Consider the following 22965-nt stretch of genomic DNA (forward strand, 5'->3'; position numbering starts at 1 on the left):
GCGGGAATAGCACATTTTCTTAAGCCCTCAACCCCTCCCTTCACAAAGGGTGAGTGTGGTATGTGTGTTCGGGGGTGGCTCACTTCCCCTCTGTCCCTGCCGTAGGATGGGAACGTCCGCCTGTACTCCATCCTGGGCACCACGCTGAAGGATGAGGGCAAGCTCCTAGAGGCAAAGGGCCCCGTGACCGACGTGGCCTACTCCCACGACGGCGCCTTCCTCGCAGTGTGTGACGCCAGCAAGGTGGTCACAGTGTTCAGCGTTGCTGACGGCTACTCGGTGAGTGGGTGGCGGGCTTCTCTGTCCCCGTGCTGGGCAGTGCAGTTGGCAGTGGGAGGTTAATATCCGTGACTTGGTCACCTTGAGCTGAGCCTGTCTGAGCTGTAGCTTTCTTGCCTCGACAAGTAGCAGGTGCCTCGTGCCATGCTTCTGAGGAGTCGCTGGGTTTGCAGGGGTCGCTGGCGTAGAGTTAGTGCCTGAGAAACCTGGGTCCCCATTGTCGCCTTGAGGGATAAGCGAGGTGATACAGGCAACTGTGGCCTGAACCTGACCTGCCACCTCTCTTGTTTTCAACCTGCCATTAGGAGAACAATGTTTTTTACGGACACCATGCAAAAATCGTCTGCCTGGCCTGGTCCCCAGACAATGAACACTTCGCCTCTGGTGGCATGGACATGATGGTGTATGTTTGGACCCTGAGTGATCCGGAAACCAGAGTCAAGATCCAAGGTAACTTCCGCCCCCAGGCCTTGGCAGGGACCACCGATGGTCCAGGGCTCCACGGGCCACTTCACAGGCTATCCCCTGGCTGCGGTCCCCAGGGCTAAGTGGCCTCTGTGCTTCTAGGCAGGTGGCCTGGAAGAGGTGTGGGTCTCTTTCCCTCCAGCAAACACCAGCTGCGCGGCTGGCTGTACTGAGGAACCATGGGGGCCCCATGCACAGGACACCTGCTGAGCTGAGTGAAGGTCTCACTTTTGATGTCTTCACTTCCCCCACCCACCCCTTAAATCCCACGTGGAACCAGAGTCTCGCCCTCCCTAAGACAGCCACATCCAGTGTATAATGTGAGCCTCATGTAGCATTGAAATTTCCTGGTAGCCACATTTAAAAAGGAAACAGGTGAAATGATTTGTAACAGTCAATTTTATTTAGTCCTGCATGTCATCTTTCTCCCTGTGGGGGTTATGATGTCCTCGCATGGCCGTGCACGTATGTGGAGGCATCATCTGTGTTGTCCAAACCCTCCCCTCCCCAAGTGCCCCCCTACCACTCTCCTCCTAGTGTGTGGTCAAGTCCCCTCATCCATTCTCCTTAAAGACATCCTTTTGTGTTAAACATTAATGGGGTCCTTTCCTATTTAAAAATGTCTTAGCCCACCCCCAGAGCCCATTCCCCAGCTGCAGGCTTCAGGGTGCGGGGCAGGCAAAGAGGGAAGGCAGCCCGGTCTGGAAGGGAGGAGACACAAAGCAGGTTTCAGTGTCCGTCCTGGTTTATAAGGTAGTCGGCAGTCTGGTAGTGAGAATCAAACAAGTTTATGAATGAAATGGATCCAGAAAAAAATACAGCAAGAGCTAGTCGGATAGTAGGAGGTCAGGGTCTGTGTCTTCACTATGGGATCACAGGCCACCAAACATGAAGTGACCTTGGTGTCGGGCTGTCGTACAGATAGTTGAGTTCTGTACCTGGAAAAGAGCCAGCCTGGCGATGTGGACAGAGCACTAAAGCCTGGCTTTACAGCCAAGTCATGCTTGGTGGTTGAAGGCGCTCCTGGGCCACCCATAGGCCAAGGCTTCCTGCGTCAGGGTGTGTGCCGTGCCAGGTGGGGTGGGGCTGAATCTTACCCTGTCTAGGCGGGGCTGGGGGCCTCCCGGACCTGGGGAGCAGAGAGCTGGTGGGAACCCCCTTGCCTGCAGCTGGGAGCCTCCCTGGGCATCATGGGCAGAGCCAGCTGCAGAGGAGCCATAAGCACACAGGCACCATCTCACTGTCGGGTGGGTGGAGGCAAGATGATGGGGAATCGAATCTGGTCACCCACAGTGTGACTGTCACAGAGGGGAAGTCAGTGGCCCCCCCAGTCCTGTGTTTTCCAGCCTCTTACTGGTTGTCATGCCTGCCCCATTTTAATAGGGCATGCATACGGTGTAGCTGTTTGTGTGTTGTCTGCATGTCATCGCTTTTATACAGAAGACGACATTGTTATTTCACTCCCTTGGAACTTGGTTGTCAAGACTTGGAGAGAGGGAGCCACTGGTATCTGTGGGTGGAGCCAGGGATGCTGCTAATTACCCTGCAGCACATGAGAAAGAGGTACCCGGCCCCAGGGCTCAGGAGAGCCACGCAGAGAATTCAGCCCCACTGCCACCGCGCCGGACTCCTGAGTTAACATTGATCGTGGCCATTGTTTTGAGGGCCCAGGTTGTTCCATCTTCCTAGTCCAAGATGTACATAGACGCAGAGAAGTTTGGCTTTTCGTTAAATCACACCCTTTCTTCCCAGATGCACACCGGCTGCACCATGTCAGCAGCCTGGCCTGGCTGGACGAGCACACACTGGTCACAACCTCCCATGACGCCTCTGTCAAGGAGTGGACAATCACCTACTGAGGAGCCCCACCCCCGCCTCTGGATGGACCGAATCAGGGACTAGAGTTTAACTGCAGCGGAACATGTCCTTTCTCTATTTCTGTGACGCGCCCCCATGCCCCCGCCCCACCGCAAGAGGCAGGAGGGCCCCGTCATGACCCTTGTCTCTGCAGGGTGTCTGTACACGTTCTTCTGAAAGCTTTAGACAGGAACAGTTTGCACATGAAAAATAAAACAAGCACCTAAACAATGTGTGGAGCGTAACTAAAACCCACAGCCCAACCAAACCTTGAGAATGCGGAACATTCCAGAGGCAGTAGCCTCCAAAGCACACAGAGCCCCTGGCCCCGCTGTGGCTCTCACTGTCTGTCAGGGGAGGTTGTACAGGTGAGTGAGCCGGGGGGGGCTCACGTTCCTGCCTGCAGAACATTTCTGTACTAGTGAGAAGAGGGAATATGCATTGCAGTTCAGCAAAGCCGGAATTCTGTGTTGAGCAGATGTCTGTCTCTCCCTAGTGTGTGACTCACACTGTGTGGCTGCCTTCAGAGTGCCACCTCCTGATCAGACGGGGGACACAACCCCTGGATATGTTTCCTTGTCAGATTTTGTGCTTGATTTTAAGAATGGAATTGTGGGTTGTTTTGGTTTCTTTTTTTTATGTACCTTAACTGTTGCCTGTCAGTGTTTACAAACTAGTGTGTTGACGGCACCATGTCCAGGTTTTTAGAACCCTTGTTAGCCAGACCGAGGTGTCCTAGTCACCGTTTCACCATCATGCTTTGATGTTCCCCTGTCTTTCTGTCCCTCTTCTGCTCTCAGGAGCAAAGGTTAATTTAAGGACAAAGATGAAGTCACTGTAAACTAATCTGTCATCGTTTTTACCTTCCTTTTCTTTTTCAGTGCAGAAATTAAAAGTAAGTATAAAGCACCGTGATTGGGAGTGTTTTTGCGTGTGTCGGAATCACTGGTAAATGTTGGCTGAGAACAATCCCTCCCCTTGCACTTGTGAAAACACTTTGAGCGCTTTAAGAGATTAGCCTGAGAAATAATTAAATATCTTTTCTCTTCATTGTGGGTCACTGACTTTGTGTGATGGGGATACGTGGGGCGGCTGGTTGGGGAGGAACCTTTGTGGAATTTTCATGGCTTTAGGGGTCTTACCAGCCTGCAGCCTCAGGCAGGAAATATTTGGAACCCAGGATTGTCAGATCCATCGTGTGGTGGAAGGGAAACCCCAGAGAAGGTGCTGGAACCCTCAGTTCCTGCTCCCAGCTGTACCGCCAGATCATCCTGTGACTTGGGTCACATCCCTGCCCTTCTCTGGGCCTAAGTTTGTCAACTGAAAACACTGACCAGATGATGTCTACATCCCATCTACTTCTCAGATTCTTAGCAGCCTGTATAGCTTTCAGGTAAGAAATAGCATGCATTTAGATGTTAAAAATCAAATTCCCAAACATCCAAATTAATTGCAAAGTGAAAGGCACTGTTCTTTGAAAGTGCCTTTTGTACTTTTGTAACAATTGTAAAGTTGTCTAAATTTGCAATCCCAGTTTTAAAAAAAAAATCTTCAAAGAGTATAATTACACTGCTTCTTAGAAAAGTCAGGATAAAATGTTAGTCTATAACTTCTGAAGTTATAGACTATTACATATCTTAATAAAGTCCACAAGTGACTTTGTTTCTATGTGTATTTTGGGTTAGGCACAAGGCACTTTTCACATCAATGGGAATGGTGAATCATTCAGTAAATGGTGATGATAAAACTGGGTGATAAAAATAGTCTTGCTTACCTTGTCCTTGTAGCAAAAACCGTAGGAGGGCAAGAAAATACTGAATTTAGTCACACAAACGCAAGTATTTCTAAGAATGACAAAAATGGTAAAGAATAGAAGTGATACTTTTGACTATATATTTTTGAAATCTGTTGAAGGGGGAAAAACCACCAGTCACAAAATCAAAAAAGACAAATGGCACAAAAATTTTCAACATGTAACTAGACCAAAGGATGTGTTTAACACCTGACATAATTTGTCTTTAATACAGGTTAAATTTTTTCGTCTTTAATACAGGTTAAATTTTTTTCATGGATATTATGTCCATACATGGGAAAGTTTTCAAAATATATGATTAAAAACTAAGTTACAGAAGAATGCAGATAGTGTGGTTCCATTTGTGAAAAAAGGCCACAGACTCAAGGTACAAGCAAGGCCCAGAGGCTTAGAAGATCCATGGCAGAAGGGAGGGTACCTCTTATTCCTTCATGCAGTGAAATTAAAGACTTAAATCTCTACCCAGGATCTGCATCAGTTTCAAGGAGGAAGATCTTTATACTCACAAATAAGCTTTAAAGGAGAAAACTAAAGCCACTTTTTATCCCTGGAGAGAAAAGAATGCAGGCAGCATTTTCAAGGTAATCGTTTGTTGGGAATCCGTGATCACAAGGCTGAGCTTCAAATAGGAGTCATTTTGGGGGAGGAGAGAAGCTGGATCGCAGGCGTGACCCAGATGGAGCCGATCCTCACAGCTCCGTTCAAGGCAGAATGATACCTTTGTGCACACCAGCTTCATTCTGCAGACCAGCTTTGGCCACCTGGAACACTGTTCAGGATTCCAAGACCTCGGGCTGCACTGAAACTACACATTGATCTGAGATCAATTAGCAATAACCAGCAAGGATCAACGCCTGTGGATGGAGAGGGTAGGGTAGGGTGCAGGCATCTCCTGCCATGCTCATCGGCCAGCTTAGGGACTTGGAGACCTGGCACTCGCTCTGGAGGAAGCAGTGCAGTGAGAAGAAAGCCAAACTAAGGAATGTTGGATTCTGTTTCCAGCTCTGACACACTGACCTCTCTTGGTAAGAAGAAGCTGAACTAGAAGATGGAGATTTTAAGAGCCTCTTGGGGATATAGAACAAAGTCTACTTCCATTAGGGCACTACCCTTGTGAAATGATCATGTAGATAACATGCATTTGAACAACTGAATCAGTTTTTGAAAAGTGAATGTATGTGTGTGTGCACATGTGCAGACTGACAGGATATGGTGGAATCGAACCCCTGCTGCAAAGTTTTCACTTTTACAGCTGATCACAGCATTAACAAAAATGTATTGATCACCAAACTGACAGTGTTTAGCATAACAATTTTTCTTCAAATGATTACTATGTTAGCAAAAGGATCTCTTGGGTTCAGCCTTATGGGAATCTGGCCAGTGTTTGACCCTGAGCCTCTTAGAACCTCATGCATTGTATCTGGACCTCTGAGAGCTGGGGGCCTGCTGTAAAGCATAATGTGGTGCTCTTGACACTAGGAAGTTACTGAACACCCCAAAGAGCTTTCGAGTATGTGGAGATATACCCTACCAAAAATGGAAAGACAAAAAATTTTAAACGTTTATTAATGTCTCTGCCAATTATAAACCCATTACATGTTACCATAGCAAACTTTAAAGAAAAATGTTTTTCAACACAATAGTAGAGGAGTAACATTGTTTTACGTTTTGGAAAATCTCTTTCACATCTACCTTCTCCATTCAATGTGTGAAATACATTTTGTTGTTGTTTTTGTTTGGAGTACACAAAGAAAATGGTCTCCCACAGATTCACAGTTGGAAAAGGAATAAGAACTTGAATAGCATTTTCAGAGAACTGGATTTTCATCCTTGGCACTATGCCAAAATCCAACAAGTGAAAATTTCTTAAAGGTTCATGCAGTGTGAAATCTGAAACCCTATCAATGAATCTTTAGCTGCCCTGTCAGAATCCACTTTGAACACAACTTTTATCTGTGCACAATTTTGTGCCATTCTTTGATTATTTGAAAAAAAGTGATTCATTGAGTTATGCTAATCTTTCAAATGTGGACACATTTCAGAAAGTATTTTTAAAAATAACATTTCTACAGGTTACCACCAATCTCGACAGAAACATCATTTAACTGTTAGGATCCCACTGGGCTCACAACTTGCAGTTCCAAATGAATATTCCAGGTCCTGGGGTGTGTCTGTCCTCGTTCTTTCCCATTATCTGTCTCATTTGTCAGGCTGAAGTTGCAGCTACATTTTGGTTTGAGAAGAGGCAGAAAGCGCGGCAGAGGCACAGGTGCAGTCTTGAGGGCCGCACACTCAGGTCCACTCCCATTTTATGAGGAACTCTTAGGTGAGCATATCTACCTTGGAGGGGCAGGTGGCTGGGCTAGGAGGCTGGCAGCCCTGGTTAGGTGGCCCCAGGCCCAGCCATGACTCCATTGCTCCAGGGGAGAGGGAAGAGAGCCAGCCCACTCTTCATGAGCCAAATTCTAATGTAACACATCCTTGACACATTAATTTGCCTTGCTAAGCTTGAGTTGTTTTGGAGAAGATCTGGGAATATAATTTTTCCTGACATCTCTATTAAGTTTCCTTGGATTGCAAGATGAATTTTAAAAAATATCAATTCCAAGTGCCCATCTGCCTGACCAAGATTTTCTCAATGCAGTTACTCTGCAGCAAAAACAAAGTGGAGAAATGTTTGATTACTGAGATTGACATGAAATTGCTGAGACTGATATAAAACTGCAAATGTCCATGATATGAAGCTTCAGTCCCGATCTGTAATCTAAACTTACTTAAAAATAAGGACAAAATTACTGTGATGGGTAAAAGATAAAAGGTGTTTTCAGCAACTTTGGGGATCCACTCGGTCCCATGTTTTGGTCCCCCGCCTTTTCTGGCAGTTCCTTTCACTTTGTTCCCAATGCAATTTGGAGGACTAGGCTCGAATCAAGGACACTTAAAAATTCCAGACTCTCTGCCATTGTCAGCTGGGCATCTTTCGCTGCAGACAAAATGCCTCTATGGTTTTCAGTTTCTCCATTTGTTCATTTCTTTATTCATTTTTGCTGTTTTCTTGAGCATTATGTGAGGTATTGTTTTAGGTTAGGGGCTAGTAATATGGGAATTGCAAATTATAATAATATCAGCTGCTACTATTCACTAGAGGCAAGTAATGTGCAGACGATGTGCTATGCACTTCACAAGTACTTAGGTTCACCTGATAAAATACAGGATAGGCTGGATGCAGTGGCATACACCTGTCATCCCAACTACGTGGGAGGATTGCTTGAGCCCGGGAGTTTGAGATCGGCCTGGGTAACAGTGAGATCCTCCATCTCAAAAAAAGCAAATAAAGTAATAAAACACAGGACCTCCAGTTACATATGAATATCAGATAAATGATGTTTTAGTATAAGTATATCCCAAATATTGCACAGACATACTAAAAGCATTGTTGATCTGAAATTTAAATTTAACTGGGCATCCTGTATTGTTTTTTTAACAAATCTGTCAACGTTACATACCTTGTTACTCCACTTTATTCTCACAATCGTTCTATGAGGAGTAGATGTTATCCCCATGTAGCAGACAATGAAACAGACAATTATCAGCTGGGTAATTTTGGGCAAATGATTGAACTGCAGGAAGTAGAACAGGGACTTCAAATTTGCCTGACTCTGAGCCCTGATGGAAGTTCTTTGTTATTTCAGATGCAGAAGACGTAGGAAGACAAGCTGCAGTTGTGTAGTTTGTGTGCAGCAGATGGATGGCAGCTCAAAGGGTTAAACTGAAGATAATTGAAGGGACCCTTTGCAGAGGTGCAGGTAGGATTAAGGAAGCCAGGAAGGGACGGAAGCACTCAGGAAGTAGCTCAGAAGGAAGCTGTTCCCAATGCTGGGCCTGCAGACACAAGGGGAGGGAACCTGTACCCACCAAGAATGGGAGCCAAGAATGAGAGGCTGGGGTGTATCTTGGAGCCTCCCATTGGGCCAAACCCAACAAGAGCCATAGGAGGCCCTGGTTCACAGAGCCCCTCCCCGGATCTGTAGCTACCACCACTTAGCAACTGCCCTTAGGTACACAGCAGTGCTGAATAACCACAGTGTCCCTGAGATGGGGGCAGTCCTGTGCACGGCCTCCATGAAGCCCTCACTGTCCGGCTCCCGTCCTGTGGCTCCCTCAGCTTCAGATTGCACCTTTGTCGTCATGCTGCTGCCTCCACATCCATTTTGGCAGCTCGCCCTCCAGGGTGGCGTCTGCATTCTGGGAAGGAAGCTAACGGAAGGTGGAGGAGGAAGGGGTTAGTGCTTAGAGTAGCAAAGCTTTTTTTTTTTTTTTTTTTTAAGACGGACTCTGTCAGCCGAGCTGGAGTGCGGTGGCATGATCTCGGCTCATTGCAACCTCCGCCTCCCGGGTTCAAGCAATTCTCCTACCTCAGCCTCCTGAATAGCTGGAACTGCATACAGGTGGTGCCACCACACCCAGCTAATTTTTCCTGGTTTTAGTAGAGATATAGGGCTGCATGGGGATTACATGAAATACTCCAAGTAAAGCCCTAAATGAATGCTTGACCCACAGCAAATATAGTTAATATTAGGCATTAGTGTTGTTTTTGTAGACGTGAAAGAAAGGCTGTTATCAAACTGTAAGTATATACATGCTAGTTACCACTGTGAACGCAGGACACGAAATAAGGATCTAATTAGTGATAATATACGATGAATTGTGACTGTGCTCCTAGAGAAGCCAGTTGAAGGCCAGGAGAAATTCAGAGGACCATCTCTGGCTGGGAAATCAGGGCAGGCTTCCTGGAGCAGGAGGTCTCTCAAGACTAGAGAGGCCACTTTCAGGAAGTCAACCAAGACTAAGGATGTGACATTCCTGGAAAATGTCAAGGTGGAATTTGGTATCTTCCAGTGTTCTTACATGGAATCATTTGTTCATTTCTCCTGTGGAGATTAAAAAACTACAAACCTCACATTCTTTACCATAAAAATCTCCAATTTTTAAAATTCTTTTATTGAGTCCTGGATTTCTGTGAGTCTTCGGTTTCCTCATTTGCCCTGGCTGTCATCATCCTATATAAAATCAGGGATGGTTGGCATCCTAATTGGCAGCTACCAGGAAATGGAAACTGAGAGAAGATAGGATTCTAAGGGTGCCACTGCCTGGAAAATCTTGTTAGATAATGATAGAAGTTAGGAGCATTGATACCAACACACACACTTTTCACTTATTGAGGTCTAAGTTTTGGGCCATCCAATTATCCTACTCTTTACCTTGTTGCCACAAAAATGTTCTTGCTGGGTGAGTCAGAATTTATTAATTACCTATCAGTCAAGCAATTTATTATATAAATTATTAATATTTTATTAAATAGCAATCTGCATAGTTCATGTGATTAATTCTTAATCAGCTAATTAATTTTAAAAGGCAAAAAGAATCTTAGATGAAATATTCCAGAGATGTCCCAAGACATTAGATACCCTATGCTAAGAAGGCACGTTTTCTTGTGCCACGAGCCAGGCTAGCCCCAGGGACCCTAAACTGGGTCTTTTCACTTAGATTCTGTTGCAGCATTTTGCGATTATAACCTGATCTGGTACAATGACCATTCTACTCTTCCACTCCCTAATTTTTTTTTTTAAGAAGGATAAAAACCCCCTTGCTCATCATACTAGTGTCTTATGTATAAATGGTTATCAAGGTTTGTGCCTTCATAGGGACTTGAAGAGGGCAAAGCTGTTCAGTCATACAGCAAAATCGGTCGTCCCCACAGCCCTAGTGGCATGTCAGCATTATCCTTTCCATGTTTTGGCATGGGAAATGGAGTTGCAGGGAAGCTAGGTTTGGAGTAACTTGTATCCCTGGGATGATGGAAGTGGCTGCAAGACAAGAAGCCCAATTCATAGCCCAGCATCCCTGATGAATGGGCCTCACTGGTACTGCAGTAGGACAAGGTAGACTCTGAAGAGTAGCAACTCTGTTCACAATAGCAACAGGAAGCAACTGCAGAACTTGCTTTGGTGGCCTTGAGGGAGCCACGATGGCTGCAGTCAGACACATTTAAGCTTGATGCAAGCAGATGCGGGCTGAGTGGCCAGTATAAACTGAAGTGCACTTTGGGGACCCACCTTCTACATTAGACACCGTTTGGACTCAAACACACTGCCATAGAGGCGTGTGCTGTCTGGTGATAAAAGCACTACCCTTGTGAACAGAAGAATAGCCCAGGGTTCTTCACCTGCTTCTCACCCACTGATTAAACTTGGACAAGGTAATCATAGACCCTGAGCCCCCATGCATAAAATGGCATAACACACCCCCACCCCAACATACACCACCAGGCTGGTGAAATGCAGGAAAGCCACATTTGGGGGGAGTTTATTAGCTAGGGCGGTTTAGACACACAGGCAAGGAATTAGTTCTTAAGAACATAACCAAGGGCTTGTGCTCTTGTATAAGAAATACTTTGAACTAGTTCTACCTTCACAGAAGATCATGTCATGCAGCCGAAAAATTAAAAGGGTTATAAGGGATAATGCTGGCTGCAACCATCAATGTGGCCCCATTGAGAGCAGAATGAGAACGTTTACAGATGGAGACAGACACCATCTCACTGGCAATTGTATTAGAATCATCAGCTTAGCTTGTCCAGTCACAGATTAAATGGCACCCCAAGAAGACATCATTTTTTAAGCAGTTTGGGATTAGAAAAGGTCACACTTCTGAGAGCGCTCCAGGGAGAAACACAGTGATACCCTTGTCTTCTGAATTCTAGCTTACCCTGGTTTTGTTTCTATTGCATAAAGTCAGGTCAAGCAGTATGCCTCAAATAACTTGGATTTTTGGCAACTACGCCTTCTTTCTTGCCTGCCTTCCTGCCCTCCCTCTTTTTATTCCTTTCTGTCTCCTACCTCCCTCCCTTTCTTCCTTCTTTGAATTACAGCCTCTGGTTCATTGGATTTGGAAACAAAATTAATATCATTTGCAGATTGCAAAGTATTATTCATCAAAACTCAGGTTTGGCCAAATTAAATGGCCACAAACAAACCACAGTCTTTGCCCTGGGAGGAAAGGTGCCTTGATCATTGTCTCAGCCACAAGAAGCAAACACATTCTTGGGTTTAGCTGACATGTCCCATAGAGACCTCATCGTTTCTTCACTTTCTGGCACATGGATGTATTAGTTATTTAGCTTTTCCTCATGTAACTTGTAAAACCTTCTCTAAGTGGTTTAAAAAAATTGATGGGTCTCACTCTGTTGCCCAGGCTGGAGTGTGGTGGTGTGATCATGGCTCTCTGCAGCTTCAAACTCCTGGGCTCAAGGGATCATCACATCTCAGCCTCTCGAGTAGATGGGACTACAGGTGCGCACCACCATGCCTGGGTTCTAAGGGGCTCTTTTCAGGTTTTCTTTTCTTTTTTGAGATGGAGTCTCGCTCTGTTGTCCAGGCTGGAGTGCAGTGGTGCAATCTTGGCTCACTGCAACCTTTGCTTGAACCCCCCAGGTTCAAGGAATTCTTGTGCCTCAGCCTTGCCAGTAGCTGGGATTACAGGCACATGCCACCATGTTCAGCTAATTTTTGTGTTTTTAGTAGAGACAGGTTTCACCATGTTGGCCAGGCTGGTCTCAAACTCCTAGCCTCAAGTGATCCGCCCGCCTTGGCCTCCCAAAGTGCTGAGATGATAGTGTGAGCCACCGTGCCCAGCTCTGCAGTTTTCCGATCTTTACTTTCAACTGGAGCACATTTCTCAGCGGCAACTTTTGCTGTAGCAAGCAGTGTCGACAGCATCCCTCTGGCAGACGACTTCCTTGAGCTGGCTTCCTCCACCTCAGCACAACCAACTACTCACATTTCGGGTGGGACAGTTCCTTGTGTGGGGGCTGTCCTGTACATTGCAGGGTGTCAGCAGCATCCCTGGCCTCCACTAGATGCCAGTAGCACCCCCTGCCCCAGTCGTGACAACCAAAAATCTCTCCAGACACTGCTAATTCAGAAAAGAGTTCCTTTTTATTTGTAAAGAGCTAGGTTTTCATTGCTGTTGTTAGAAGAGCTTTACAACTCTGACATCTTAATAGATTACTTTTCTTAGGAAGAAAAACCATGACTGAGATATTTAGCTTCTTTATAATTCAAAATTCACTCAATCATTTATTCACTCATGTTATCAACTGTGGGGGCAGCAAACTTCCACTTCCATACTCTTAGGGTCCTGACTGGGCTGGAGAATTTGACTGACATAAGACAGATGAACAGGAGGAAAGCATGCACATTTTTAAACACAAGTTTTATGTAGCACAGCCACCCTCATAAGGAAATAAAGTCCTCAAGAAGTAGTCAGTTACAGATATACTGAATTGGACCAATAATAGTAAGTTGTGAAGAAGCAACTAAATGATGTGGGGAGGCTTAAAAGGTAAGAGTTATTTTCACAAGGTTGGTACAGAATTCTTTCCATCTCGACTTCTCAGCCTTGAGAATAAGACCGTTGCATCTTTCACGTAGGGATCTTGTCTTTTGCTTTTAACAAACGACGTGAAGGTCAGAGTGATCTTCTTGCACCTGCTATTTTTCAGGTGGCTTTAACTTAGTGTCAATACGCCCGAGTGGTGTAATTTCACTCCTTCACAGCCAATGTTCATTGGTCATTAACTAGGTACCAGACACCTCACTTGACTTTGGAGACACACGCAGCTTTGAGAATAAAACAGATATAGGTTGTCTTGTGTCCCTGCATTTATTTTATTTTTTAAAGACAGGGTCTCACTCTGTCACCTGGGCTGGAGTGCAGTGGTGCCATGATAGCTCACTGCACCCTTGAACTCCTGGGCTCAAGTGATCCTTCCACCTCGGCCTCCCAAAGTGCTGGGACTACAGGTAGGAGCCGCCACACATAGAGCAGTGGGGAAGAGGTTACACAAGGGATTCCAGGAGAGAAGTGCCGTGTTGGTAAAGAATGCTCACATAGCTGTGGGAGCCCAATGAAGGACATGAGGCCCAGCCTGGGGTGGGTAGGAATTATCAACCTACCTTTCTGGTTTCCACGAGGTCCTGATGTACAGAGCCTGGCATACTGCCAAGTCCTTGAATGCCCGTTTCCCATTCCTCCTGCCAGCCTTGATGTAGAAGCCCTTCTCCCGCTTTCTGGATGCCTGCATTATCTCTGATGTCTGAAGTCACCGGTTGCAGTGCTCAGTTTAAAACAGCAGAGAGCAGCTTCAGATCGTGACTGGGCAGAGGCTGAGTCAGCCTGCAGGATAACTGGCTCCCAGCAGAGGTGCTAAGGAAGCCTGGTATGGGCCAACAGACCAGGCAGGCCCTCCTTCCAAGCCTCAGCCAACAGGAACCCCTGTTTCCTGGCTTTCAGCCCTCAAAGAAACTGCCTGGGTCTGTTTTGAAAGATCTCGAGTTGGCTGAAAGGGACATTTTCCCCATAACTGGCACTGGTTGTCAAGCCTGCTGGGCCCAGCGGGAGGAATGCCATCTCTTTTATCTCACCTTCTTTGTTAAGAGGATGGGCTGGCAGGGAACCGCTTTGCAATTATCTTGTTTAAGATGAGCAGAGGAGATAGTTGCTCCCTGCAGGGATAACCCAGGTCCCCAAGCCATCTCCTTTTACCAGCAAATGAATGAGCATTATTCTAGCCCATGGCCAGGGTGAGAGGAGGCTTGGTTGACTGGACACAGTGGCCTGGCGTCTCATTCTCCCTATCAAATCCTATCAAAGCTTCTCTGTTCTCAGCTTCTTTCTCTTGGGCAAAAGAGGTAAATTGCAATAATTTGTTCGGAAGGGGTGCTAATGGATGGCCCTCAGTTGATTTCTCATTCTCTCCTCTTCCCCAAATCACCTAGCTGGTATCTCTGTGAAAGCAAGCCCTTCTCTACTTGAACTGAGGACTAAAGGAAATGTATTTGTCCATATAATAGCGCTTTTATCCAAGAAGCATTTCTCAAAGTGTGGTCCAAGACCACCCCTCTCTGTAACTACTTATAAAAATATGGATTTTCTTCAGCTCATCTACATTGCCACAAATGACAGGATTGTATTCTTTTTCATGGCCAGATTTGTATTCCGTGGTGTAGGTACACTTTCTTCATCCACTCATCTGTTGATGGATACAGGTTGATTCCATATCTTGGCTATTGTGAACAGTGCTGCAATACACATGGGAGTGCAGATATCTCTTTGGAAAATGGATTTCCCTGCCTTTCCTTTGGATATATACCCAGTAGTGGGATTACTGGATCATATGGTAAGTGAAATAAGCCAGGCACAGAAAGGTAAATACCACATGTTCTTACTTATATGTGGAAGCTAAAAACATTGAGCCTATAAAAGTAGGGAATAGGCTGGGCGCGGTGGCTCATGCCTGTAATCCCAGCACTTTGGGAGGCCGAGGCTGGCGGATCACGAGGTCAGGAGATCGAGACCATCCTGGCTAATACAATGAAACCCCTTCTCTACTAAAAATACAAAAAATTAGCCAGGTGTGGTGGCACGCACCTGTAGTCCCAACTACTCAGGATGCTGAGGTAGGAGAATCATTTGAACCTGGGAGACAGAGCTTGCAGTGAGCCAAGATTGCGCCACTGCACTCCAGCCTGGGTGACAGAACGAGACTCTGTCTCAAAAAGAAAAAAAAAAGGAAAAAAAAAGGTAGAGAGTAGAACTGTGGCTACTAGAAGCTGGGAAGGATGATGGGGAGAGGAGGATAGGGAGAGGCTGGTTAATTGATACAGAGTTACAGCTACATGGGAGGAGTAAGCTATAGCAGCACTCTATGGCCCTGAGTTAACAATTTGTTTTCAATAATGGTTTCAAATATGAGAGAATTCTGAATGTTTCCAGCATAAAGAAATAATATTTGAGGTGATGAATATGCTGATTACCCTGCAAGGCTATGATCAAGACGTTGGTTGGTTGGGCTGCAGTTTTATCTGAGACTTAACTGGGGAAGGATCAGCCTCCAAGCTCATGTGATTGTCAGCACCATTTGGTCTCTTGCCTGCTGAGGACTGGAGGCTGCCCCTCAGTTTCCTGCTACATGGATACCACATAAGGAGACTTACATGGTATCTTGCTTCTTTATAGCCAGCAAGGGACAGAGTCTCCAGCAAGACTCATGTTACAATTTTTTTTTTTTTTTTTTACTAAGTCTCACTCTGTCTCTCAGGCTGGAATGCAGTGGCATGATCTTGGCTCACTGCAGCCTCCACCTCCCAGGTTCAAGCAAATCTCCTGCCTCAGCCTCCCAATTAGCTGGGACTGCAGGTGCGCACCACCTCGCTCGGCTAATTTTTGTATTTTTTTTAGTACAGTTGGGGTTTTACCATGTTGGTAAGGCTGGTCTTGAACTCCTGAACTCAAGTGATCCACCCACCTCAGCTTCCCGTGGTTATGGGATTACAGATGTGAGCCAGCGTACCCAGCCAAGACTCATGTTACAATCTTATGTAACATAATACATAATCACATGTGTGGAATACCTACATCCCCTCACCTTTACCATCCCCCATATCACTAGAGGCAGGCTACATGTTCCGCCCACACTCACAGGCAGGGGATCCCAGAGCACAAGAGTTTCAGATTTCAGGGGCTCTGTGCTCATTTACATGTGTTTATTCATTTGTTAATTGTATATATATTTGATAGGCATTTCTAAACCTATGATAGGTTTCACAATTTAGATATTTTAAAACTGTGAAATAATTATTTTAACTGATTAATTTAGATCTGAGTGCACCCACATACATCAAACAAAAAGGATCTCACTACCATCGATGTCTGAGTCTTAAATAAAATCTAGAACTGACTCAGGTACCCAGGATGACTGATTCCTCACTTCTGAGATACTGGCAGTTGCCATGAACTCAGAAGGCACTCTTTGTATTGTACCTGGAATTTTTCAAATTGTTTAGAAATTACTACCATGCCCAACTTTGATTTGGAAAAAAAAGAGGAATTATTTTAATCTATAGGTAATTTAAAAAGAAATAAAATTTTTATAACATTTATGATGTACACAGACCATATCTCCAAAGGTTGAATCTTCTTTGACCCCTTAATAAAGTTTAGTAGTTTTATTCATTCACGTGCTACACCTCTCATGCCAAATTTTTCCTATGTTTATTTTTGTTCCTATTGTGAATGGGCTCTTTATTTTTAGATTTCCATGGACTGGGGCTATTAACCAGGAACATGACTAAGTTTTGGATATGCACCAAGTATCTTGGCACTGTGCTAAACTACCATTAATTTTCCAAGAGTTTGTTTTTTTGTTTTGTTTTGTTTTGTTTTTAGGGTTTCTACGAACACAATGGCGAGATCTGGAAACTATGCCAGTTCTTGTTTCCTCCATTTCAGTGGCCATAACCTTGATTTACGTCTCAGGGAAGCAAGTTCCATAAAAAACTTTAGCCGCCAGACTCGAACATCTCAGACTGTCAGCATCTACTGTAGGCCAGTCGCTGAACCTCTCTGTGCCTGTTTCCTCATTTGGAACATGCAGCCATCATGGAATCTTCCTCATCGGGTCATTGTGAGGATTAAATAAGACTACCTGCTTTAGCACAGTGTCCAACTCAAAGCCCAATACGTTTATTGATAAAGCAACATCATTGTTATATTGTAATAGGAACTTAAAAATGAAAGGGAGGAGACCCCCAAGTTATTAACACCGTGCTGGGTGGCAGGAGCAGGCAGCAGAGGACAATGACACCTTCCAGGTCTCCTTCCTCCTGGGGGGACAGTTCTGGGCTCATTCTAGGCAGCATGTTATTTATCAAAAGCTTCAGGGAGGCGAAATGGCAGTCCCAGCATCCCATTACTAACTTGAAGTGAGACTCAAATCCAGCCCACCTCCCTGTAAAGCCCGTGCTCACCTCCCCAAGTCACCATCCTGGAGGGATTTACTCGGCCCAGAGCTTCTCAACCCTGGCTGCACGTAGGGACGCTGCAGGGTCTCTAATAATCTCTATCGATGCCTGACCCCACCTCGGACTAAATGACTCTGACGCTCTGAGGGTAACTTGACCTCAGCATCTTTTCACAGCTCCCCATGTGGTTGTCATGACCAGCAATGAGAACCACAGGTGGCCTCACTCCGGCATCTATAACACTGACGTTTCAGGCAGTAACCATGGAAACCTGGCCCAAATTCTAGATGAACTCACACACACCCCTCTCTTAGTAATAAATGAATTTGTCCATTACTGCCTATGATGGTTATTTTTAATGTATCAATTTGGCTGGGCCACGGTGTTCAGATATGTAGTCAAACATTAATCTGGATGTTTCTGTGAAGGTTTTTTTTTTTTTTTTTTTAAATGAAACTCACATTTAAATCTGTGGATTTTGAATAAAGCGGATTGCCCTGCATAATGTGAGCTGGCTTCATCCAATCAGTTGAAGGCCTTGCTAGAACAAAGACTGACCTTACCCTAAGCAAGAAGGAATTCTGCCAGCAGATAACCTTTGAACTTGGGCTATGGGTCTTCCCTGCAACTCCAGTCAATCTTACAGATTTTGGATTTACCATGTTTCCACAATCATGTGCACAAATTTTTCTTCTTTGAGACAGAGTGTCACTCCTGTTGCCCAGGCTGGAGTGCAGTGGCACAATCACAGCTTACTGCAGCCTCCACTTCTTGGGCTCAGGTGATTCTCACACCTCAGCCTCTGCAGCAGATGGCATTACAGGTGCACTCCATCACACCTGGCTGATTTTTTTTTGTATTTTTTGTAGAGATGAGGATCTCACTATGATGTCCAGGCTGGTCTAGAACTGTGCTCAAGTGATCCTCCCTCCTTGGCCTTCCAAAGTGCTGGGATTACAGGTATGTGCTGCTGCACCTGGTTGTGTGCATCAATTTTTAAAAATAAATCTGTCTGTACACACACACACACACACACACACACACACAACGTGTTGGTTCCATTTCTCTGGAGAACCCTGAGGAAACACTGCCATGATAAAACCTGGCCTCTTACTCAGCATAGTCATAAACAAAGCATCCCACTTATATTAGTCTGTTTTCGCACTGCTGATAAAGTCATACTCAAGACTGGGAAGAAAAAGAGGTTTAATTGGACTTACAGTTCCACATGGCTGGGGAGGCCTCAGAATCATGGCAGGAGGAGAAAAGCACTTCTTACATGGTGGTGGCAAGAGAAAATGAGGAAGAAACAAAAGCAGAAACCCCTGATAAATTTATCAGATCTTGTGAGACTTATTCACTATCACTAGAGTAGCATGGGAAAGACTGGCCCCCAGGATTAAATTACCTCCCCCTGGGTCCCTCCGACAACACGTGGGAATTCTGAGAGATACAATGCAAGTTAAGATTTGGGTGGGGACACAGCCAAACCATATCACCACTTGTGCTTCTTTTGAAAACCCTGAGTAGACAATGAGTGTCATAGAAGCACAGGATATTCAACCTTGCTGGGGGCAATACAGACCACCTGGTGTAACTAAAATAGAACCCTAGAGTTAGAAATAACTCTTGGGGCTATTATGCCCCCCAGGGGATATTTGGCAATGTCTGGAGACATTTTTGGTTGTCACAACTGAATGGGGGTGCTGCTGGCATCTGGTGGGCACAGGTGACGGACACGGCTCAGCATCCTAGAGCGCATAGGACAGCCCCTGCAACAGAAGTATCCAGTGCAAAATGTCACGGTGCCAAGGCTGAGAAACTGTGTTAGGAGGAGGAAACACTTCCTCATTGTGGAAACTAACTTCTCATCTCACAAAAGGTGATTGGGATCTCAAAAGAGGCGATTTGGATGGAGCCCTAAAGAGGCAACAAGAACCTTTTTGTGTTTTTTGTGGAGCTGGGGCCCCATTATGTTGCCGAGGCTGGTCTCAAATTCCTGGGCTCAAGTGATCCTCCCACCTCAGCCTCCCAAAGTGCTGGGATTACAGGCATGAAACACCGTGCCTGACCAACAGGAACCTTTTTGATGAACTGGAAAAAGAACTTGGGGGAAAATATTACTGGAAAGGCCAGGACGCATTGGAGAAATTCTTTAGAAACCAACTTGACCTTGGAGGTAGGACCAGGAGTCCAGCCAATGAGAGCTTCGTGGACATGAATGTGTGGCTTAAATTACGTTTCTATGTGGGCATGAAGTCAGATGCTCTGCCCATGAAGAGTTCTAGCACCAAGTCAGTGTGAGACCCGAGGTGGTGAGTGGCCATCTGTGTTTTCTTGCTGCAGCTGTTGTTGTTGTTTTAAATACCAGGAGCAGTCTGATAACTTTCTGGGGGAGCGCAATACAGAGAACTAGGATGCCAGACTGGCTGTCTCTCTGCTAAGAATTATCCTATTGTTCTGACGATAAGATGTGCATGACTTCACATTTTAACCTCTCGAAAATTGGGACACGTCCAGGCAGTAGCAGTCATGTGTGATGTTCAGAACACAATGCCTCGTTTCCTCGGTAAAGTTTACTAAAAGAGTTCATGAGTAAGTGGGAAAAATGAATTAGGTACTAAACAAATAATATTTTTGTTTCTTCATTTGTAAGTGGAGAGATTACAACAAAGCTATATGAATCCATGGGGATGACATGGTCAAGTGATTGAAAAAGATTAAGTTTCCTTTGATGTTCTTCTCTCTTGCTTGCCTTACATCTCAAAGGATATTTCTCGGATGACATTAAAAACAAAGAAAAATGGAAAAGTAGCGCTCCCTTGAGATGAATGTACCTTAACCTCAGGAAAACAAACACTCAACCAGAGGCACAGAAGCGGGTTGGGCAACACGTGGCTCCAGGGGCATGTGAATTTCCAGTTGAGCATTTTAATGTATGACCGATTCCATATGAGGCAACTGCAATGTGGCTACCTTGAATCAAACTAGTGAGTCCTCTGTCTATCCTAGTAGGGACACGAGAAAGGAGAGGGCAGATGTGGCTCCACTCAATGGCATGGATGGGCTTGGGCCCCCTGGGCACCACACACTAGGACAGACGCAGAGGTTACAGGGGCCCTGGCTGATGTGACAGGGTCCCTCGCTATTGTCTCCATTCATTCACTTATTCATTCCTTCAGCAAATCATTGTTAGTGCTGAATTTGTTTCCTGTGGCTGCCGTAACAAATTCCCACAAACTTGGCGGCTTAGACAGCACAGGTTCATTATCCTACAGCCCTGGAGAAATTACAACTGCGTCTCACTGGACTAAACTGAGGATGTCAACAGGGCTGCTCCTTTCTGGAGGCTCTGGGTGAGTCAGTTTCTTTGCTTTTTTAGAACTTCTAGGGGCTCTCTGGGTTTCTTGGCCTGCGGCTTCTTCTAGCTTCAAAACCAGCAAGGGTGAGCTGGGTCCTTTCCATGTCTTATCTGACACATCTCTCTGACTCTCTTTTGTCTCCTCTCCCTCCCACTTTTTTTTTTTTTTTTTTTCTTTTGAGACACGGTCTCACTCTGTCACCTAGGCTGGAGTGCTCGGCCATCACGGTTCACTGCTGCCTTGACCTCCCGGGCTCAAGTGATCCTCTCACCTCAGCCTCTGGAGTATCTAGGACTACAGGCCTGCACCACCATGCCCAGATAATTTTTAAAGTTTTTTAGGGACAGGGTCTCTATATGTTACCCAGGCTGGTCTCGAACTCCTGGCCTCAAGCAATACTCCACCTTCTAAATGCTGGAGTTACAGGCATGACCACCAGGCTGAGCTCATCTCCTGTTTTTAAGAGCCCTTGTGATGACAGTGGATCCATCCAAATAGACCAGGATGATCTCCCTGTTTTAAGGTTAGCCAATTTACAACACTCATTCTGTCAGCCACCTTAATTTCCCTTTGCCATGTAAAGTGACATATTCACAGCCTCCTAGGACTCAGATGTGGACATTTTTGGGAGCAGGTGGGAAGCACTAACATGCCTGTCCCACCAGTTCCTAGACTGTGCCAACAGTGTGCTAATTACACATGGGGCAGATCAGAGGTGGTCTCTCCTCTCACAGCGAGTGTGCATTCTAGAGAGGAAGACAGCTCTCCAAGAGTAGTTATATATATCAAGTAGTAATGACATCATATGGTCCAGGGATAGAGAGTTAAGGGGTGTAGTGTGGTTGTTTTTGAGAGCATGGTCATGGAAAGCTTTTCTGTAAAGGTGATAACGGAGCAGAGACCTGGGTGTTGAGGAGGAGCCTCTGATCTGGGGCGGAATAATCCAGGCAGAGGGGAAAGCAAGAGCAAAGGCCCTGAGGCATGCACAAGGAATTGCCAGAAAGCCAGTCGTGTTGCCGGGGCAAGGTGAAAAGGGGGTAAGGGAAGGGAGGTGATGGTGGCAAAAGCAGGGATCAGATTACTGGGACATTATGGGCCAAGTGGTTTGGGGTTTGTTGTTGTTGTTGCTGTTGTTGTTGTTGTTTTTTGAGACAGAGTCTCACTCTGTCATCCAGGCTGGAGTGCAGTGGTATGATCTTGGCTCACTGCAGCCTCCACCTCCTGGGCTCAAGCAATTTGCCTGTCTCAGCCTCTCGAGTAGCTGGGGTTACAGGCACACACCACGACGCCTGGCGAAGTTTTGTGTTTTTAGTAGAGACGGGGTTTCGCCATGTTGGCCAAGCTGGTCTCGAACTCCTGACCTCAGGTGATCCACCTGCCTTGCCCTTCCAAACTGCTGGGATTACAGGCTTAAGCCACCACTCCCGGTCCCTGGGTTTTAATTCTAAGGAAATTGGGAAGCCACTGGAGGGCTTCAGGAAGGATGGCAGCATGCTCTGATTGACGCTGAAAATAATCACCTTTGTTGCTGAGTGCGATCAGTTTGTCGGGGGCAAGGGTGGAGGCCGTGAGAGCTGGTGGGGAGGCATCTTGGCTGACTGAGGGTAGAGTAATGAAAACAGGCAGCCAAGGATCTGTTTTGTAGTGGAACCCATAGCGCTGCAGACAGAGTACTTGTCAGGTGAGAGAAATATGGAGGGATCAGGGAGGATTAGACTCTGTCTGAGCCAACAAAGTCTCCTTAAAGGGAGGGGCTGGTTAGCCTGGAGCAGAGACCATTTGCATCAGGGATTCACCAACACTCTCTTGAAATGCCTGAATGCCTGTCATGGGGGAACATATTTTCTTGATTCTCTCCGCCCTTAGATGTGAAAACAAAGCCCAAATGAAGGACAGATAAAGAGACGGAGATGTCAGCTAACCTAGACATCTCATATTGGAAGTGGTATGAGCTGCGGGGCCAGAGGGAACAGCATGCACCCCAACTCTGCTGTTCCAGTACTGGGATTGGGACAGGTTATCTGAAGTCTCTGACATGACATTTCATTATCTCTAACACGACAGAGGTAATGTTATTATAATACTAAAAACAACAGCAAACACTTACATTGCTGTCATTTGTGATATGATAAGAAGTATATTTTGTGATTTGTGATATGATAAGAAGTATCTCTGCTCTCAGTTCCTGAGGTAGGAGTCCTAAAACCCTAGTAGATGGGGTGCTAGGAGAATCTTTTGTTCTAATCGATTTGGTCTTTGCCTCTTGGTTCCTGACACAGAGCTCCTAAATCCCTTGGCATTTCCAGGGCCATAGGAGCATTTCCTG

General features: G+C 45.7%; 1 protein-coding gene across 1 annotated transcript in view; it reads left to right on the forward strand.

The window, feature by feature from the left end:
• WDR1 (WD repeat domain 1) overlaps window positions 1-3651 on the forward strand; it is a 43100-nt gene extending 39449 nt beyond the window's left edge. Inside the window, exons 13-15 of the mRNA XM_023206909.3 lie at window positions 106-279; window positions 585-729; window positions 2497-3651. Coding sequence (XP_023062677.1) covers window positions 106-279; window positions 585-729; window positions 2497-2603 — 426 coding nt within the window. The 3' untranslated portion in view covers window positions 2604-3651. The remainder of the gene's footprint in view (window positions 1-105; window positions 280-584; window positions 730-2496) is intronic.
• Window positions 3652-22965: the final 19314 nt, after the last annotated feature.

The sequence above is a fragment of the Piliocolobus tephrosceles genome, chromosome 3 (genome assembly GCF_002776525.5).
Source record: "Piliocolobus tephrosceles isolate RC106 chromosome 3, ASM277652v3, whole genome shotgun sequence".
Lineage (NCBI taxonomy): Eukaryota > Metazoa > Chordata > Mammalia > Primates > Cercopithecidae > Piliocolobus > Piliocolobus tephrosceles.